Genomic DNA, 20,408 nt, shown 5'->3' on the forward strand with positions numbered 1-20,408 from the left:
AGTGCTTATGTGTAGGCCTCTGCTTTTAACATGATTTATTTCATTCTCACAATGACCCTAGAGGTGGACACCATTTTTAGTTCTATATATTTAGGTAAAGAAACAGGCTTTGTGATGTTGACTGACTTGCTCACCATAGGGAGAAAATAACGGACACCTATCCACCCATCCATCTACCTACCCACGTATCTACCCATCCATCCACCCAATATCCATCCATCCACCCAATATCCATCCATCCATCCACCCATCCACCAGTCTACCCACCCACCCATCCACCCATCCACCCATCTACCCCCACATCCATCCATCCATGCATCCAACAAAAAATTCAGGAGTGCCTTCTAGGTGCTTGATATTGTAATAGGCACTGAATGTACAGATATGAACAAAAATGGACACAGGTCTGGCACTCAGGCAGCTGGCTTCCAGAGCCATCCTGTGGGAATTTCTCAACCTGCCATTCTCTCAGCCTTCAGTAGCTTTAAGATAAAGTTCAAAACCCCCAGCAGCATGATCCTCTCCCTGCTGAGTTTCATCTCCTGCCGCTGTCTTTCCATTCCAGCCTGGAGGCCTCTTGTTTGTTCCCCGAAATACCAAGTGGACTCCTGCCCCAGGACCTTTGCACACCTCATTTCAGAACCTGGACCACTCTTTTATCTCATCTTCTGCTTTTGCCTGGCTAAATCCTTCACACTCTGCATTTGGGCCTTGTCTTTTGTTTTGTTTTGTTTTGAGACAAGGTCTTGCTCTGTCACCCCAGGCTGGAGTGCAGTGGTATGATCAAGGCTCACTGCAGCCTCAGTCTCCTAGGCTCAAGCAATCCTGCAATCCTTCCACCTTAGCCTCCTGAGTAGTTGGAACTACAGATGCCTGCCACCATGTCCGGCTAAATTTTGTATTTTTCATAGAGGTGGGGTCTTGCTATGTTGCCCAAACTGGTCTTGAACTCCTGGCCTCAAGCAATCCTGCCTTGGCCTCCCAAAGTGCTGGAATTACAGGTGTGAACCTCTGCATCCTGCCTTACGGCCTCATCTTAAATGTCGTTTGTTCTGGAAGGTCTAACCTGATCTCTCCAGGCTGGGTCAGGTCCCTTTAGTTTATATTCTCCCAACACACTGTAGCTCTTCTTCACAGCACTTCTCACAACTCTAATTTTAAGTGTATCTGTGTGACAATGTGTTTGGCATCTGCCTTGGCCATTAGGCTATTCACTCTAGGGCAGAGGGCAGGGACCAAGTCGGTCTTATTCGCCACCATAACAGCAGTTTCTGTAGCAGGGGCTGGCCTGTGCTTGGTGCTCAATCAGTATTTGTTGAAGGAAGAATGAATTATATTAGGACAAAATGCTGCCTGTGCTATGGAGACATCGTCTTCTCTACATAGAAGACCCCAGTGTCCAAACTGGGCCCTATGTCATCTGGACACTGCCAGCTGTCTCATCCTGTCCCGGACCACGTGCCCCCTCACTCCAGCTATCCAGCTATGCTGGCCTTCTTTATCTTTCTGAAAAGTGTCAAACTCCTTTTGTCTCAGAGACTTTTCATTTGCTGTTTGTGGTAGACACTTAGTTGCCATCCACTATCCATTTTTCTCACTTGTAATTAGTAAAAATATAAATAGAAAAGGATCTTCTCATTAGTAATAAGAATCCTGATTTTGGCTGGGTGAGGTGGCTCACACTTGTAACCCCAGCACTTTGGGAGGCTGAGGTGGGAGGATCGCTTGAGCCAGGGGTTTGAGACCAGCCTGGGCAAGATGGGAAGGCCCCGTCTTTACAAAAAATTTAAAAATTAGCCAGGCATGGTGGCATGTGCCTGTGGTCCCAGCTATTCTGGAGGCTGAGGTGGGAGGATTGCTTGAGCCTAGGAAGTCGAGGGTGCAGTGAGCCGAGATCATGCCACTGCACTCCAGCCTGAGAAACACAGTGAGACCCAGTCTCAATAAATAAATAAATACAAAGATAGAAGGGGCCAGGCAGGGTGGCTCATGCCTATAATCCCAGCACTTTTGGAGGCTGAGGCGGGCAGATAGTCTGAGGTCAGGAGTTCGAGATCAGCCTGGCCAATGTGGTGAAACTCCATCTCTATCTCTACTATAAATACAAAAATTAGCCAGGTGTGGTGGCAGGCGCCTGTATTCCCAGCTACTTGGGAGGCTGAGGCAGGAGAATCGCTTGAACTCGGGAGGCGGAGGTTGCAGTGAGCCGAGATTGTGCCACTACACTCCAGCCTAGGTGACAGAGTGAGACTCTGTCTCAAAAAAAAAAAAAAAGAAAGAAGGATCCTGGGATCCTGGGCTCCTAACACTATAGAACTCGGCCAGCTTGGAATGCCTACAGCTCTTGTATATAAGAAAAAAAATACATTTCTATCTGGTTTAAGCCATTGTTGTTTTTTGTGTTATTTTTTGGTTCTTTTACTTTTGCTCACTTTTTTACTTTTGGTTCTCTTACTTATGCAGTTGAATGTAGCTGAACTGATTGGCTCTTTGTTTGTATTGGTCATTTCTCAGCTCTGGGCATCTGGTTATCATTATTAGAATCTCATCTAGAATATTTAGAATACTGAGTTCAAATAGCCCTTCCTGAGAGATGGACTCTGGGTCTACTATTCCAAGTATCCCCTGGCCACCACTGCCCACGCCGGGCTCTCTGCCGTACTCCTCTGTTTCTTCAATAGGTGTGACCATTCTCTGAAATGACTGAATTAAGAATTTAAAGCCGGGCATGGTGGCTTACACCTGTAATCCCAGCACTTTGGGAGGCTGAGACGGGTGGATCACCTGAGCTCAGGAGTTCAAGACCAGCCTGGCCAACATGGTGAAACCCCATCTCTATTAAAAACACAAAAATTAGCCGGGCATGGTGGCATGTGCCTGTAATTCCAGCTACTCAGGAGGCTGAGGCAGGAGAGTCACTTGAACCTGGGAGGTAGAGGTTGCAGTGAGCCAAGATCATGCCACTGTATTCCAGCCTGGGTGACAAAGCAAGACTCCATCTCACAAAAAAAAAAAAAAAAAAAAAAAAAAATTAAGTGATTTGCTCACTTGTTGATAGTCTGTTTCCTCCACTCATTGAATATAAACTCTTTGAAAACAGGGACCTTGTTTCTTTTGTTCACCGCTGAATCCACAACCTAGGCCTTTGACGATGGACACATGGACGAATGAATGAATGAATGGATCTTCTTACTGCTACATGTCCCATCTTCTTATTAGTCTATCAACTCTAGGAGAACACATGGCCTCTGGTTTTCCTCCCTCTTTGCACCTTCCCCACAAACCCTTAGCTGGAACCCTCAGTAACAATACAAACTCACAAGGCTCAGCACTTTTCAGTTAACAAAGGGCTTCCCAACGTGCTGTCTTGTGTAGCTAGCTGCCCAACCACCCCTACTTTGCTCCACGCTGGGAAGTGTGCTTCAAGCTGTTTGCTCGGCGTTTTCCTCCAGGCTTGGCCTCCTTCCCACCTTCCCCAGATAACAACAGTGCCACTTAATGAGAGCTTATGTGTGTCACACGCCGTTCTGAGCACCTTTCCTGTGTGAATTCACAACATCCTGGCATGAATCCTTGAGTATATTGTGTATATTGCAGACACTATTAGCCACCGGTATACCAATGATGCTGGGCAGCATCATTGGCCCCATTTTACACACGAGGAGGAAACTGAGGCACAGGGAGGTCAAATAACCTGCCCAGAGCTACATGGGAAGTGGCAGACGGAGGAATGACATCAGACTAAGGCCCCTGATTCCAACCCTTGCCTCCTAGATGGTGATTTACTAAGTATTTTACCTATCCTGTATTTTGCAGATGTCTTTCTTCCGAGTGCACCTTCTAAAACACTTGGAATCGTGGGGATCTGTGGTGATCCCTGGGCTGGAAGCCACGGCCATGCACCTGGTTAGTTCTGTGATGCAGGAACAGCTGGGTTGGGGAAGGGGACCGGCATGCTGCTGGCTGTGGGCTCCTCACCGGCTAACGCCTTGGGTGCTCTTCCCTCAGCTATGGGTGAGCAGAGCAGCCAGACAAAGCCCTGGCATTTCCTGGGCCTTAACCTGGATGGGGAGCAGATGCTCTCTGTTGGCCAACCCCATCCCTGTCTCCCCTAAGTGAGCCCTCCTGCTGCCCTCCTCCTTCCGTGCAGGGCTGGGTACAAAGGCTGGGACCTGACCAGAGCTTGCTGCTTCACTCCTACAATCAACACCCTCACAGCTGAGAGGCCACCAAGTGTGGCCCTGAAGGGCAGAGGTGGTGGAGTCGTCCAGCCTGGGACTCCACTGTGGCTCTTCTGCCTGGGCTGTGTGGCGCTGGGCAGGTTACTTAACCTCCGTAATCTCAGTTTCTGCTTTCGAGCAACAACGTTGATAAAAACATTTACCTTACAGGGATGCTGTGAAGAGTAAAGGAGCTATTCCATGGAAATGGTGGCAAAACTGGCAGAGTGAGTGCTCCTTAAACATTAGCTACTGCCAGGACTGCGCTTAGCACGTGGCCTACATTAGCACCGCAGCCATGAACACGACAGGAAGTCTGTCCCAAAGAACGGATGGGAAAGCTATGAGGGACAGTGGAAGACACAGGGGAATCCAAGGCTCCCAAGCAAAACTGAGAGCAACTCGTGACAAATGCCACCATTTATTGAGTGCCTGCTGTGTTCCAGGCATGGAGTCATGCCTTTTGTATGCATTAACAATAAATCTCTCAATAATCCAGGGAAGCAGAAGTATTTGTATTCTCCATTTCATAGATTTAAAGACTGAGGCTCATTAAGATGACCGTGTATGTACGTTGCCTGAGGCCACATAGCTAGAAAATTGTAGAGCTGGGACTGGAAGTGGGTTCTGTCCAGTTTGAGAACCGAGACTCTATTCTTTCTAGGAATGGAGGGAGAGGGCCCTAGAAGCTCTTGGGGCCAATGTGTATACTGCAGACACTATTAGCCACCTACTCAAACCCTGCCCTTATGGGCCGGTGGCTGGTTCCAGGTACTGTGGCAACCAGGAAGACTCCCAGATATCTCCTGGGGAGGACGCAGTATCACCCCCAGTTAAAATTCTCTGTTCTAGAGAACTCCAGAATTCTCTAGACTACGACTGAGCCAGCCTCGCCTTCAGTGCCTTCAGACTTCTTCTTTGAGGCAATGAGCAAATGCTCCTAGTACCTGAAGCCGGGGGGCAGGTCTCTCCTTGGCTGCACTTACAATTCCCCAGGGATCTTTTTGACTCCTGATGTCCGGCTGCAGTGATGCCAAGACCATCAGAAATGGAAACTCCTTGGATGATTCCAATGAGAGCCAAGTGTGAGAACCAGTGACTTCTAGGGTTTCTTCAACTTTAATGCCTCCACAGTCACCTGGCAGGCTTGTTAAAAATGCAGATTGTGGGCCAGGCAGGTGGTGCATGCCTCTAATCCCAGCTACTTGGGAGGCCAAGGATCACTTGAGGCCAGAAGTAGTTTGAGACCAGCCTGGGCAGCATAGCAAGACCTTGTCTCAAAAATATAAAAAGATTTTTTTAAAGCAGATTCTGAGTCAGTTGCCCAGGATGAGGCCTGAGACCCTGCACTTTTTTTTTTTTTTGACGGGGTCTCATTTTGTCACCCAGGCTGGGGTGCGGTGGTGTAATCTTGGGTCACTGCAGACTCTGCCTCCTGGTGACCCTGCACTTCTAACCAGCTCTAGGGGGATGCTGATGTGGTTGGTCGGCGGACAACAATCTGAGCTGCAGAGACTCAAGGTACAGGACCCCTGATTCCAGGGGGATTCTGGAATTCCAGAATCCAAGGGGGGATTCCAGGGTTGTGAAAACACAGATTCTGGGCCCCAGCGCAGAGTTTCAGATTTGCTAGGCCTGAGGTAGGGCCAGAGAATCTGCATTTTCAACACATCCGCAGGTGATGCTGTCGCTGCTACTTGGAGGACCACATTGTGAGAGCCTCTAGCTGTGGGTAAGAGAATTCCGCCCCCACGCCCACCCTGCACCATTTGTGGCCTGAAGGATCTTGAACCAGATGCAGCCTCCATCCCTCAGCTTTCCCACCCCCAAAGTGAAGGTGACAAAATCCCAGTGCTCTATTCTGAAGGGTGTCGTCAGGGTTGCATTAAGTGGGCTGGTACTGAATTTGTGAACCTCTCTGCCTGGCTCCTGGCACAGCAGAGACACAGATTGACGGCATCCATCCCAATGAGCTTCCCTTCCTCGGAGGCCCGAGGCTCACGGTACTCACCACCGACATTGTTCCTGTAAGTATTGTACATCTCCTTCACCCGCCGGTAGCGGAAGGCCAGCTTCCTCATCCAGTCCACGCCGCCGTGCACACCAGAGCCCAGGCACAGGCTGGCTCCTGGGGCCGAACTGTGGAAACCGTCAGCGGAGAAGTTGTACGTGCTGCGGAGAGAGGAGGGGAGGGACAGTGTTAGTGCAGGGGGGTGCGGGGCATCTTCACTGGGAGACCACAGGCTCTGTGGCACCCACGGGTGGGCTTCTGGGTGTCCATGAGCCCCTCAAAATGCACAGGGTGCTGCAAGTGTGCATTTGGGGGGCAGCAGGACCACAGTTTTCATTAGCTTCCCCAAGAAAAGTGGGGTCTTTTGCTCTTACCTGATCCACATCCATTTGCCTTTCTTTCGTTTTTTAATTTTTCTTTTTTTGAGACAGGGTCTTGTGCTGTTGCCCAGGTTGGAGTGCAGTGGTGTCATCACAGCTCATTGCAGCCTCAACCTCCCAGCACAAGGGATCCTTTTACCTCAGCCTTCTGAGGAGCTGGGACCGCAGGTGTGCGCCACCACACTTGGCTAACTTATTTTTATTTTTTGGAGAGATGGGGTCTCTCTATGTTGCCTGGGCTGGTCTTGAACTCCTGGGCTCAAGGGATCCTCCTACCTTGGATTCCCAAAGTGCTGGGATTATAGACATGCACCACCGCACCTGGCCCCTTATTTTGACTTTTTATTTTTTTATTTTTTTTTTATTTTGAGATGGAGTCTTGCTCTGTTGCCCAGGCTGGAGTGCAAAGGCACGATCTTGGCTCACTGCAACCTCCGCCTCCCAGGTTCCAGTGACTCTCCTGCCTCAGCCTCCCCCTCCCGAGTAGCTGGGATTACAGGTGCCCTCCACTGCACCCAGGTAATTTTTTGTATTTTCAGTAGAGACAGGGTTTCACCATGTTGGCCAGGCTGGTCTCACGCTCCTGACCTCAAGTGATCCACTGCCTCGGGCTCCCAAAGTGCTGGGATTACAGGCGTGAGCCACTGTGCCCGGCCAGAGATTTATTCTTGAAAAAGTGAACACTGACCATTAACTCAGATGGGGAGATTACCATGGGGAGATGTCTAGATATTAAGAGATGGAGGCCCTTGGGGAGGGCAGGAACCAGCGTCCAGGATGGACAGAGGATCTGTAAAGAGCTTGGGTCCTAGAGCCAGGCTGCCTGGATTTGAATCCTGCCTTTCCTGCTGACCAGCCACGTGAGTTTGGGCCGATTGCTCAATCTCTCTATGCCTCACATTCCCCAGCTGTAAAATGAGGATGAGGATAAAAGCATCTCTCTCTCCTAGGGTTACTGTGGATATGCAATGAGTTATCCCATGTAATGCATTTAGAATAGAACATGGCACAAAACGAGGCATCTCTGAAGGTTGGTTCTTACTGCTAACTGAAAACAAAACAAAACAAAACAAAAAAAACAAACAAGAGGCATTTCATATTTGGGACCTAGCGTATAGTAGGTACTCCATAAATATTTCTTGAATGAGTAAGTGGAGAATTTGGTCTCTAAGGAAGAAAACACCCTTGGGCTGAGAATTCTCAAAGTGAGGTACCGAACAGCTCAGCATGAGACAGGGTTCAGAGGACTGTTGCTCTCAATTCCAAGCCAGCTGGCTACAGGGGAAACCACAGAAACAGAACGGTGCTGCTCACTGCCTTGACAGGAAGAGTGCTTCCCAACGATGACTTCACGGAAAGGACCAATTAACCTTGATCTGGGGTTTATTTATTCCATCAGGTGAGAAGTCCTGGTGGGGCTGGAGCTTTGCTCCTTGCCAGTCCTGATTGCAGAAGGGATTTTCCGAATGGCTGATTAAAATGAAGCAGGCATCTGCCTGCTGATCACTTCCGATGGTGCCGGGCTTTGAAAAGACTTGCAGGGCTCAGGAACAGAAACCTTGATTTTTGTTTTTGCAGTAAATTGGGAGAGACACCTTGGAAGCAGCTACTAAATAAAGTTACAACGACTGATCCCATAACCAAAACATTATTTGGTCTAATAATATATCTGATGAGCCTAAGGCCGTTGAATTGTGGTAATTTTGGATAAGCACAGATTAACTATGGTTCTGTCTTTATAAAGTTTTCCCAGGGGCAGGCTTGGAACATTCCAGCCCACATTCCTCTGGAAGCTGTCTCTCTTTTTTTTTTTTTTGAGACAGAGTCTCGCTCTGTACCCCAGGCTGGAGTGCAGTGGCACCATCTTGGCTCACTGCAACCTTCGCCTCCTGGGTTCAAGCGATTCTCCTGCCTCAGCCTCCCGAGTAGCTAGGATTACAGGTGCCTGCCACCACGCCCGGCTAATTTTTGTATTTTTAGTAGAGATGGGGTTTCACCATGTTGGCCAGGCTGGTCTCGAACTCCTGACCTCAGGTGATCCTTGCGCCTTGGCCTCCCAAAGTGCTGGGATTACAGGCGTGAGCTACCACACCCGGCCTGAAGTGTCTCATATTAAGCAATGGGTTACCTGATTCCTGGAAGCCATGTCCTGGGAGTGTTTTCCCCTAGAAACCAGACACACCACTTATTCATTTGAGAAGTGTTTTTTAAGTATTGGCTGTATCAATTGTTATATTAAAAATATATGCATGCTGGTCGGGTGTGGTGGCTCACGCCTGTAACCCCAGCACTTTGGGAGGCTGATGTGGGTAGATCACTTGAGGTTAGGAGTTTGAGACCAGCCTGGCCAGTATGGTGAAACCCTGCCTCTACTAAAAATATAAAAAAATTAGCTGGGTGTGGTGGTGCACGCCTGTAATCCCAGCTACTCAAGAGGCTGAGGCAGGAGAATTGCTTGAGCCTGGGAGGTGGAGGTTGCAGTGAGCCAAGATCACACCACTGCACTCCAGCCTGGGTGACAAGAGTGAAAGTCAGTCTCAAAAAAAAAAAAAAAAAAAAAAAAAAAAAAAAAATATATATATATATATATATATATATATATATGTATGCTAATGAATACAACCAAATATTTGGAGGCAGCTGCCTCCTTACGAAGACTGCTGGAGGAGGAGAAGCACGTGAAACTCTGAGCTTGACTACTGAGAAAAAATTGGTTATAACATCTCTGGACCCTTGATGGGAGGAGAGAAGCTGAAAGAAAGGGTATTTTCAACATTTTGAGCAGATCTTCGAAGAATATATACTAAACTCTTAGTGGTGGTGATTTTGGGAGGTGAGGTCAGGTTAAGTGTTTGAATTTTTTCTGTTATGCATACGTTACTTCAGTAAGCAGGAAAAAAATAGCAATAAATGAGCAGAGTTTAGTGATTTGAGGTGATGAGCAAGAGACTGTAGGGTTGAGGGGTGAGGTTGTGATTTTTTAAACAAATTTTTACTCATTTATTTATTACAGTAGAGATGGGGGTCTCACTATGTTGCTCAGACTGGTTTTGAAGTCCTGAGCTCAAGTGATCCTCCAGCTAAGACCTCCCAAAGTGCTGGGATTACAAGTATGAGCCACCACACCCAGCTAGTTGTGATTTTTGAGTCTGAGACACAAAAGTCCCAGTTCTGGCTGGAGACAGGCACACCTTGTCCTTATAAGCAGCCCTCCTCTCCCACCGCACTTCCTAGTAGAAGGAGAACTTGATAATCAATCAATCAATGGGCATTTCTGACTCCCCAAATTCCCACCTTAAATCTTGGCCATTGTCATCTGATGAGACGTCATCAACGTGGATCTGGTCACAGTCCTATGGAAAATTTGACAGAAAGAGAAAGAGAGAGAGAGAGAACGTGCCTGGTTAATCTGATGTGGCCTTTAAGGGTTGGCTTCATAAGCTGAGGGCTGGGATGAGCACTGCACTGGGGGTCATCAGGCTCGGGTTCTAGTCTGGGTTTGACCACTCAAGGTTAGAGGTCCTTGGGTTCAATCTCATCCTGTCTGTTTGGTTTCCTTATAAATGAGCAGGTTGACTGCAAGGAAAGTGACCATACATTTACCTCCAAACAGAGAGTTTTGCAGTAAAGGAGGCTGGTATTATACTAGAGGGATAGGTGCAAACCAGGACTCCCCTAGGTCCCCAGCTTCCCAAGTATGGTCAGACATTTGGTCACCCTGGCCATATGGTGGACACCTTTGCCTCGCTAAAGGTGTTCCCCCTGCTTGAAATGCTCTCTTGCCTTCATCTGCTTAGTAAACCCTGTGCTCTTCAAGTATTGGCTCCTGGAGGGACACCTGCTGTGCCCCATGATCTGTGATCATCATTTACTGAGCACTTACTATGTGCCAGGCACTATCCCCAGGGCTTGCCATTCAACAAACTCCAATGCCATGCTGTTTCCCACTCAGTTTCCTTGGGGAAACACCTCTCTCTGTGGGACAAGACCATGGGGTGGAGGCTGGGCATGGTGGCTCATGCCTGTAATCCCAGCACTTTGGGAGACTGAGGCGGGTGGATTGTTTGAGGTCAGGAGTTCGAGACCAGCCTGGCCAACATGATGAAACCCTGTCTCTACTAAAATACAAACATTAGCTGGGTGTGGTGGCAGGTGCCTGTAATCCCAGCTACTCGGGAGGCTGAGGCAGGAGAATTGCTTGAACCCGGGAGGTGGAGGTTGTAGTGAGCCGAGATCGCGCCACTGTGCTCCAGCCTGGATGACAGAGCGAGACTCTGTCTCAAAAAAAAAAAAAAAAAAAAAAAGACCACGGGGTGGGGACAATCAAAACCAATCAGAGGGACCCAAGGTCCCCCTGGCTACAGTGATTCCTTCAAGGATGAACATGTGGTCTAAGGTGGGCCAGTGGGAACCAGCCCTGTGACGTTGGCTGAGACTTTTGGAAGAGGTGCTGTCTCTTCTCTGGGGTTGCTGAATGGTGGATTAAATCGGGAGCTGCTGAGGAAAGCAGGGCTGCGAGCTGGAGAGGGGGATGCCACGACCATGTGATCTCATCTCCTGGATCCAGTCAAGACTGAAGCTGAGCCATCCCTGACTGTGCTGGGCTGAATAACGAACCCCCAAAGATGCCCACATTCTTATCTCGGAACCTGCAATCTGTTACTTTAAATGACAATCAGTACTTTAGTTCAGTTAGAGATCTTGAGGTGGGAAGTTTTTCCCTGGCTGTCGGGGTGGGCCCTAAATGGAATCACATGGGTCCCTGTAAGAGAGAGAGTGATCTGATGACAGAAAGGAGAGGGTGACTGGAGTGTTGTGCTTTGAAGATGGAAGAAGAGACCACAGTCAACATACACAAGTGGCCACTGGAAGAAAAACTAAAACAAACAAAAAACCAAAGGGCCAGGCGTGGTGGCTCACACCTGCAATCCCAGCATTTTGGGAGGCTGAGGCGGGTGGATCACTTGAGGCCAGGAGTTCGAGACCAGCCTGGCCAACATGGAGAAACCCCACCTCTACTAAAAATACAAAAAATTAGCTGGGCATGGTGGTGCACATCTGTGGTCCCAGCTACTTGGGAGGCTGAGGCACGAGAATAGCTTGAACCTGGGAGGCAGGAGGCTGCAGTGAGCTGAGATCACACCACTGCACTCCAGCCTGGGCAACAGAGCGAGACTCTCTCAAAAAAAAAAAAAAAAAGGAAAAAAAGCGATTCTCCTCTCAGAGCCTCCAGAAGGAACCAGTGACACTGCTGGGGACTCCTGACCTCCAGAACTGTAAGAAGACACAGGTGTGTTGTCTGAAGCCAGTAAGTGGTAGAAATTTGTTACAGCAGCCCTAGCGAACAAATACACCCACTTTTCAGATTAAGTGAGTGGAGCTGGGTTTCTGGCACTTTGCAGCCAAGAGTCATAAGGGATGCCATGTCCCACATGGAGCCTACACAATGCACACCTGCCAGCTCCGCCTGCATCATGATGCCCTCGTGACACGCTGATGGGGCAAACATATCATGAGTGCACTTCGTGATGCAGGCACAGTGATATGATGATATGTTGATGGGGCAAAAAATGTGTGGGGGTACCAGCCCTTGCGGTACTGGTTCAGGGTGCAGGCTCTGGAATCTGACCACCCGGGCCTGGATCCTGGATCCAACCACTTCCCAGTGTGTGACCTTGAGTGAGGGGCATGACCCTTGTGAACCCCAGAGGCCTGATAAACGGACCTGATAACGGGTTTGAACCCACTTCCAGATGAAGTAGGGAGAAGCAAGATGCTGCATGAGAGCACCAAGAACAGTGTTGGGTGCACAGTGAACGCTGCATACATGTTAGTTTCTACCACTGTGTTAAGATCTTACACATATTCCCACATTTTAGCTGCAAGGAGATTTCTGGAGGCAGCTGCCTCCTTACAAAGGCTGCTGGAGGAGGAGAAGCACGTGGGACTCTGAGCTTGACTACTGAGAAAAAATTGGTTGTAATATCTCTGGAACCTTGATGGGAGAGAGAAGTTGGAAGAAAGGGTATTTTCAACATTTTGAACAGATCTCTTTTTAGACAATTGGACAAGCAAAAAGCTTTTTTTTTTTTGAGACTGAGTCTTGCTCTCTCACCCAGGCTGGAGTGCAGTGGCACAATCTCAGCTCACTGCCACCACCTCCCAGGTTTAGGTGATTCTCAAGCCTCAGCCTCTCGAGTAGTTGGGACTACAGGTGTGTGCCACCATGCCTAGCTAATTTTTGTATTTTGAGTAGAGGTGAGGTTTTGCTAATGTTGGCCAGGCTGGTCTCAAACTCCTGGCCTCAAGAGATCCTCTAGTCTTGGCCTCCCAAAGTGCTAAGATTGCAGGCGCAAGCCACCGAGCCTGGCCAAAAGGCTTGAATTTATCTTTGAGAATATAAGCTTTGCAGGGGGATGGTGGGAAGCCCCTCCCTCATTCATTTTTTTTCTTTTTTTAAAAAATAGAGATAGAGTCTCAATATGTTGCCCAGGCTGGTCTGGAACTTCTGGGCTCAAATGATCCTCCCGCTGTGGCCTCCCAAAGTGGTAGGATTATAGGCCTCCTCGTTAATTTTTTAAAGATACATAAGGTAGTCTTGTTGTTATGGTGATGTTTACAGAGGCAAGGGAGGGGTCAGTGGCATCTGGGGCAGCCTGGGTTGCCTTGTGGGGAGCTGGGCTGGAATCTGAGAGAGGGGTTGGCAAGGGGGTAGTGTGGCTGCTGGTCCCTCTCCGGCCCCTTGAATGGGCTTCAGATTAGAAAGGGTTTTGCTGGAAGGTGAGGCTTGTTTCCAGAGTCCTTGACACACATGGGCCCAGGCATAGCAACTTTGTGGCAGGTGACAAAGTGTGACTGCCATTCTCGCCTCTGCATAGGACCTTGCACCTCTGTGACCCACGGGCAGCACCCTGGGTTTGGACAGTGGTGTGCTCTTAGGGCCTGGAGACCAACGGCAGCAGGGAAGTCCCCCCAGGTGGCTTCCCAGGGGTCAGCTCTGGGCAAATGGGAGTAAGCAGATGGCCAAGAACATGGTGGATGCTAAAGGGTAACCCTGAATGAGAAGCTCTTTGGGAAGTGGGGGAGTGGAAGGACACTGAGTGACTGCTCTTGAGCCAGCAGACATCTGGTTACACCTAAGCTTTTACCGCTCATTACCGTGTATTTCCTTTCTTTCCATTTACCCAGGACTCTGATCAATGCTTGGTGGTCTCAGGTATAACCTACCCCCTCTCCCCAAGAAGGAGTGATCTTTTTTGCAGCAGTCAAGCATGATGATACTCTCTACATTGAAAGAATCCAGAGCCATGTTGTCTGATATGGTAGCAATTAGCTGCCTGTGGCTATTTATAGTTATATTGAAATTCAGTAAAGTTAAATAACATTAAAGGTTCAGTTCTTTGGTCCTACTTCAAGTGCTCAAGAGCTACCTGTAGCCAGCGGTTATTGTAGTGAACGGTGCAGATATTTTATCATCGCAGAAATCTCTATTGGACAGCGCTGCTCTAGACGGGTGAGGGAGCCAGGCTGGCAGCCTGTCTACTGTGTTGATAAGTTCAGTTAGGGAAGAGCCTGCAAACTGGCCTGGAGACATATCTACTTAGCCCATCGCATACTTAAATTTTTTTGAAGCAATGGGCAATATGTAAACTTGGGGGATATCCTCTCTCTTTTCTCTCTGCCTCCTCTTCCCTTTCTCTTCTTGTTCTTGCTCTCTCTCCAGGTTTTCAGCTACCTCCTTCAGCCAGGGCATCCATTTACAGTTTCCCACCATCTCTACTGGGCTTGCTTCAGTTTACATTACCTGGATCCTTGGCCCCCCTAGGCATGTGAGTCTGAGACCTCTGACCCATGGCCACATAAATGGATGGCCTAGGACGAGCAATGCTGACATGTTAAGGAAAATGAGATTTAAACGGCAACCGCTGACTTTACAGACCCGGGTGCAGAGGAAACAAAATGAACAGATATCCCCAAGTTCACTGCTTTGCCTGAAATTCGAAAAACACCCCCTCCGCCCCCCAGGCCTTCCCTCAAGCTCTGGAGCCACTTCTGGGGTCACCCCGGCTCAGGCGCCTGGGCAGGGTTCCATGCGCTTTCCTTGATGTCAGGGGAAAGGCATCTGGGGAGGCTCTGTTTTTCTCATTTGTAAGGGGATTGTTGGGGGCGCTAAAGTGTGACAACAGTAGCGATCGCATTTCGGTCTTAATAAAATACCGTGACGCTCAGCTAGACGCTACCTCATACTCCACCAGCTGACCTGGATCGAGTTACCCCTTGAGCCAGCTCGGAGGGGAGCTGGACCACGCAGAGGCCATGAGGATGGGGGAGCCTCCGGGGAAGAGAATCCCACGACCCTTAGTGCTGCCATCCCTCTCCTAGGTACGAGGGAGAGGGGACTGTAAGTCAGAGGGGAGACTTGTCCACACGAACTGCAGGGTGCTTCTGGTCTCTTCTGGGTCAAAGTGTGAGTATCTTGGGGGGGGTGGTGCTGAATAGGATCTGCTGGCAGAGACAGTGGAAGGGTTCCCATGGCCTTGACACAGGTGAAGTGCAGTGGGGCTGAGGACTGGGCTCTGGTGCAATCCCTTTCTGGAGGGATTTTTACTTTCTGACCCAGAGTAACACCTGCAAAGAGCCTTGTGTAAAAATGTCCATCATCCTGGTGAGAAACTGGAAAACACCTAACGTTCCCTTGATGAGGTTGTAGCTAAAGAAAATGTGGTATATCCATTCAGTGGAATCCTACCCAGCAGTGCAGAAAAAGGAGGGGGATTTTTTTTTTTTTTTTTTTTTTTTTTTTTGAGACAGTTTCTCTCTTGTTGCCCAGGCTGGAGTGCAATGGCGCAATCTCGGCTCACTGTAACCTCCGCCTCCCAGGTTCAAGCAATTTTCCTGCCTCAGCCTCCTGAGTAGCTGGGACTACAGGCATGCACCACCACGCCTGGCTAATTTTGTATTTTTAGTAGAGATGGGGTTTCTCCATGTTGGTCAGGCTGGTCTTGAACTCCCGACCTCAGATGATCCCCCTCGCCCCCGCCCGCCTCAGCCTCCCGAAGTGCGGGGAGCACAGGCGTGAGCCACGGCCCCAGCCAAGTAGGTGAATTTTTATGCTAGCACATGGAAATAGTTCCAAGACATCCTAGAGTGTGAAAAATGCAGGTTAAAGAATCATACATCCAGCTGGGTGCTGTGGCTCACATCTGTAATCCCAGCACTCTGGGAGGCCGAGGCGGGCAGATAACTTGAGGTCAGGAGTTGGAGACCAGCCTGGCCAACATAGTGAAACCCTGTCTCTATTAAAAATACAAAAAGTTAGCTAGGCATGGTGGTATACACCTGTAATCCCAGCTACTTGGGAGGCTGAGAACGGAGGATCGCTTGAGCCCAGGAGGTGGAGGTTATAGTGAGCCGAGATTGCACCACTGTACTCTAGCCTGGGTGACAGAGCAAGACTGTTTAAAAAAAAAAAAAGAGTGATACACCCAGTATGATGCCATGTATATATTTATAAAGTCCCATTAAAATATGATATTTTTATATGGATGTATTATACATAATTGGAAAAAGAAAGATCTGGAAGCCCATACATCTAGCTGGAAGCAGCAGTTTCATATGGGGAGTTACTGGGATTGGGCTGGTGGTCAAAGGAGGTTTTAGCTTATTGAAATACTTTCATTAAAAAAAATGAGGGCCAGGTGTGGTGGCTCATGCCTGTAATCCTAGCACTTTGGGAGGCCGAGGAGGCTGGATCTCCTGAGCCCAAGAGTTTGAGACCATCCTGGACAACATGGTGAGACTCTGTTTCTACCAAAAATACAAAAATTAGCCAGGTCTGGTGACATGTACCTACAGTTGTAGCTACTTGGGAGGCTGAGGTGGGAGGATCACCTGAGCCTGGGGAAGTCGAGGCTGGAGTGAGTTATGATCGCACCACTGTACTTCAGCCTGGGTGACAGGGCGAGACTGTGTCTCAAAAAAGAAAAAAAAAAAAGAATAATGTGTGTATGTATTGCTTTTGAAAAATATTACAAATATCTGAGATAGTGACAAAAATCTCTATCACTGGCCAGAAACTAGTATTGGACTAGGGATAGAAACTAGTATTTATTAAAAGCTTTCAATGTGCCAGGGACGATGGCCAGCACTTTCTATATATGTAGTGGGAAACTAGGAGAAAACGAGGCAGAGAGGAGTGTGGGAACATGCCTGTTATGGGTTGAACTGTGTCCCCTACAAGATGTTGAATGTGACCTTATTTGGAAATAGGTTCTTTACAGATGATCACATTAAGATGAGGAACTTAGAGTGGGCTTTCATCCAATATGTTTGTGTCCTTATAAAGGGGGTATTTGGACACAGAGACAGACAGACGAAGAATGCCAGGTGATGATCGACAGAGACCGGGTGACATGTTCTCTATGAGTCAGAGGACATCCGAGACCACCAGGAGCTAGGAGAGAGGCAAGGAACAGATTCTCCCTTGCAGCCCTCAGAAGGAACCAACCTTGATCTTGGACTTTTTGTCTCAGGAACTGTGGGACAGTAAGTTTCTCTCGTTTAAGGCACCCAGTCTGTGGGACTTTGTAATGGCAGCCCAAGCAAACTCAGATGTGCCCAAGGTGAGGGGAAGAGGAGCCAGCACCCAGACCTATCTCCTTTCAGAGCCTGTGCTCGAGAAGATCTGTCTATTCCCAGACTATACAAACACCTACTATGGGCCTGGCACCGCATCAGACAATGATGGGTCAAGAGAGGGGAAGCTTCTTTGTTCTCCAAGAAAACATCCGGTTTTGGGGTATGCGGGTGCTGGAGGCCCTGGGGACCCTGGGATGAGGAACCACGGTGGCTTCTGTGGAGGCTTCAGCAGTGGCTTCCGGGGCCGGGGTCATAGCTGCGGACAGGGCCCGGGCCAAGGCTGAGGAGCTCGCGGAGGCAAGACCAAGGACAAGGAGTGGACGTCCATCCCCAAGCTGGGCCACCTGGTCAAGGACATGAAGATCAAGTCCCTGGAGGAGATCTATCTCTTCTTCCTGGCCATCAAAGAGTTTGAGATCATTGACTTTTTCCTGGGGGCCTCTCTCAAGGATGAGGTTTTGAAGATCACGCCAGTGCAAAAGCAGACCCGCACCGGCCAGCGCACCAGGTTCAAGGGATTTATTACCATCGGTGACTACAATGGCATGTCGGTCTGGGTGTTAAGTGCTCCAAGGAGGTGGCCACTGCCATCCGCGGGGCCATCATCCTGGGCTAGCTCTCCATTTTCCCCATGTGCAGAGGCTACTGGGGGAGCAAGATCGGCAAGCCCCACACCGTCCCTTGTAAGGTGACAGGCCGCTGTGGCTCTGTGCTAGTGCACTTCATCCCTGCACCCAGGGGCACTGGCATCGTCTCGGCCCCCATGCCCAAGAAGCTGCTGCTGATGGCTGGTATCTATAACTGCTACGCCGCAGCTGCACTGCCACCCTGGGAAACTTTGCCAAGGCCACCTTTGATGCTATCTCTAAGACCTACAGCTACCCGACCCCCAACCTCTGGAAGGAGACTGTATTCACCAAGTCTCCCTAGAATTCAGGAATTCAGGTCAGGAATTCACTGACTACCTTGTCAAGACCCCATCAGAGTCTCTGTGCAGAGGCCTCAGGCTCCAGCTGTGGCTACAACATAGGGTTTTTATACAAGAAAAATAAAGTGAATTAAGCTTGAAAAAAATAAAGAGAGGGGAGGCTTCAAGGATGAAATCTGGCTATGGCCCTCACAGTGCCTATCATGTCACTGGAAAAGACAAGGCAAAGAGGCATGAAATACCAAATTGCTGATTCAAGATGTGTACACACTGATCACCTTCTATGTGCCCAGCACTGGCCTGGGCACTGCATGTGTCTTGGAGTTATCCCCGTTTCCTCTCTCTGACATTCTGCCACCCATCCATCACCAAATCCTGTTGGCTTTCTCTTTGACATATACCCACAATCTGACCATTCTCACCTCCTCCACTGCCTGCACTGCCCCCCGCTCCCCCGTGGTCAAAACCACCATCATCTCCCACCTAGATCAGAGGTTAGTAAGCTATAACCCAGGGGACAAATCTGGCCTGTCGCCTGTTTGTGTAAATAAAGTTTTATTAGAACACATCTATGTTCATGCATTTACATCTTGTCTGCTGCTGCTTTTGTGCTACTGCAGGAGAACTGAGTAGCTGAGACAGGTCCAGTACGATGTGCAAAGCTGAAAATATTTACTATCTGGCCCTTTACAGAAGTTTATTGACCCCTGGTGTAGGCTACTACAGTCACCTCCTCACTCTTCCTCCTCCTATCCTTATCTACCCCCTATCCTCCCAGCCTAGTCTCCATCCAGCAGCCAGAGGGATCCTGTTCAACCCTAAGTTGGATCATGTCCCGCTCCTGCTCAAATCCCCACAATGGATCCCACCTCCCTCCAACTAAAAGCACAGTCTTCACTATGGACCCTGGCTCCAGGTGGTCTGCCCACCCTCAGGTTCATCAGCCCCCTGACCTCATCTCCTACCCTCTCCTCACTACACTGCCCACACAGTGGCCTCCTGCAGCTCACTGCAGCCTCCACCTCCTGGGTCAGTGATTCTCCTGCCTCAGTCTCCCGAGTAGCTGGAATTACAGGCATGAGCCACCATGCCTGGCTAATTTTTGTATTTTTAGTAGAGACAGGTTTTCACCACGTTGGCCAGGCTGGTCTCGAACTCCTGACCACAAGTGATTCGCCCACCTCGGCCTCCCAAAGTGCTGGGATTCCAGGCGTGAGCCACCGTGGCCGGCCTGGAATAGTTTTAGATTTACAGAAAAGTTTCAAAGATAGTACAGAGAGTTCCCATACACCCCACACCCACTTTCTCCTTTTGTTAATATCTTACATTAGTATGCTGCATTTGTCAAAACTAATAAGCAGATAGTGCTGTGTTAACTACTGTCAATTACTTATTCAGATTCTTAAGGCTTTCCCCCTACTGTTCTTTGACTGTTCCAGGATCCCAAGGTGGATACCACATGACGTGTAGTTGTCCTGTCTCCTTAGGCTTCTCTGGGTTGTGACAGTTTCTCAGGCTTTCCTTGCTTTTGAGGACAGTGTGAAGGAGAACTGGTCAGGTATTTTGGAAAATGTTTGTCAACTGGGACTTTTCTGATGTTTTTCTCATGATTACACCGGGTTCCTGGGTTTTGGGAAGGTCACAGACGGAGAGTGCCGTTCTCTTCACATCACATCAAGGGTAAATATTATCAACATGACTAATCACTGTTGATGTTGACCTTGATCACCTGGCTCAGGTGGTCTTCATCAGGGTTCTCCACTCCGAAGTTACTATTCCCCCCGTCTATATTGTACTCTTTGGAAAGAAGTCACTATGCGTGGCTCACACTGTGGGTGTAGTATCTACATAAGTTACCTGGAACTTTTCTGCATGGGAGATTTGTTTAGTCTTCCCACTTATTTATTTATGCAATCATTTATCTACATCAGTATAGACTCATACATACTTATTTTATGCTTTGGGTTAGAATCTGATATTACACTATTTATTTTATTATTCCAGCTTTTATTTTGCTCTTTTTATTTATTGTTCCAGATTGGGCCACTGGGATCCAATATTAAATTATTTATTTTATTACTCCAGCTTTTATTTCGTTGTTCTTTTATTTTTCTGGATTTGGCCATTGGGAACTCTTTAGTTGGATTTTGTGTTCCTCTGGCATAACCCATCACTTTGGGCGTTTCCTGAGCAATTCCTTTATGGTGCTAAAAGATGCTCTGGGATAATCG

General features: G+C 48.7%; 1 protein-coding gene and 1 pseudogene across 2 annotated transcripts in view; one reads left to right on the top strand and one right to left on the bottom strand.

Annotated features, from left to right (window-relative positions):
• EYA2 (EYA transcriptional coactivator and phosphatase 2) overlaps positions 1-20,408 on the bottom strand; it is a 296,749-nt gene that overhangs the window by 10,637 nt on the left and 265,704 nt on the right. For both annotated transcript variants that reach the window (XM_055266550.2, XM_063633402.1), the window contains 2 exons: positions 9,906-9,964; positions 6,232-6,392 (listed from right to left, as the gene is read on the bottom strand). In XM_055266550.2, coding sequence (XP_055122525.1) covers positions 6,232-6,392; positions 9,906-9,964 — 220 coding nt within the window. The remainder of the gene's footprint in view (positions 1-6,231; positions 6,393-9,905; positions 9,965-20,408) is intronic.
• Positions 17,201-18,210, top strand: LOC134735943 (small ribosomal subunit protein uS5-like; annotated as a pseudogene).

This window comes from Symphalangus syndactylus, chromosome 24 (genome assembly GCF_028878055.3).
Source record: "Symphalangus syndactylus isolate Jambi chromosome 24, NHGRI_mSymSyn1-v2.1_pri, whole genome shotgun sequence".
Classification (NCBI taxonomy): Eukaryota; Metazoa; Chordata; class Mammalia; order Primates; family Hylobatidae; genus Symphalangus; species Symphalangus syndactylus.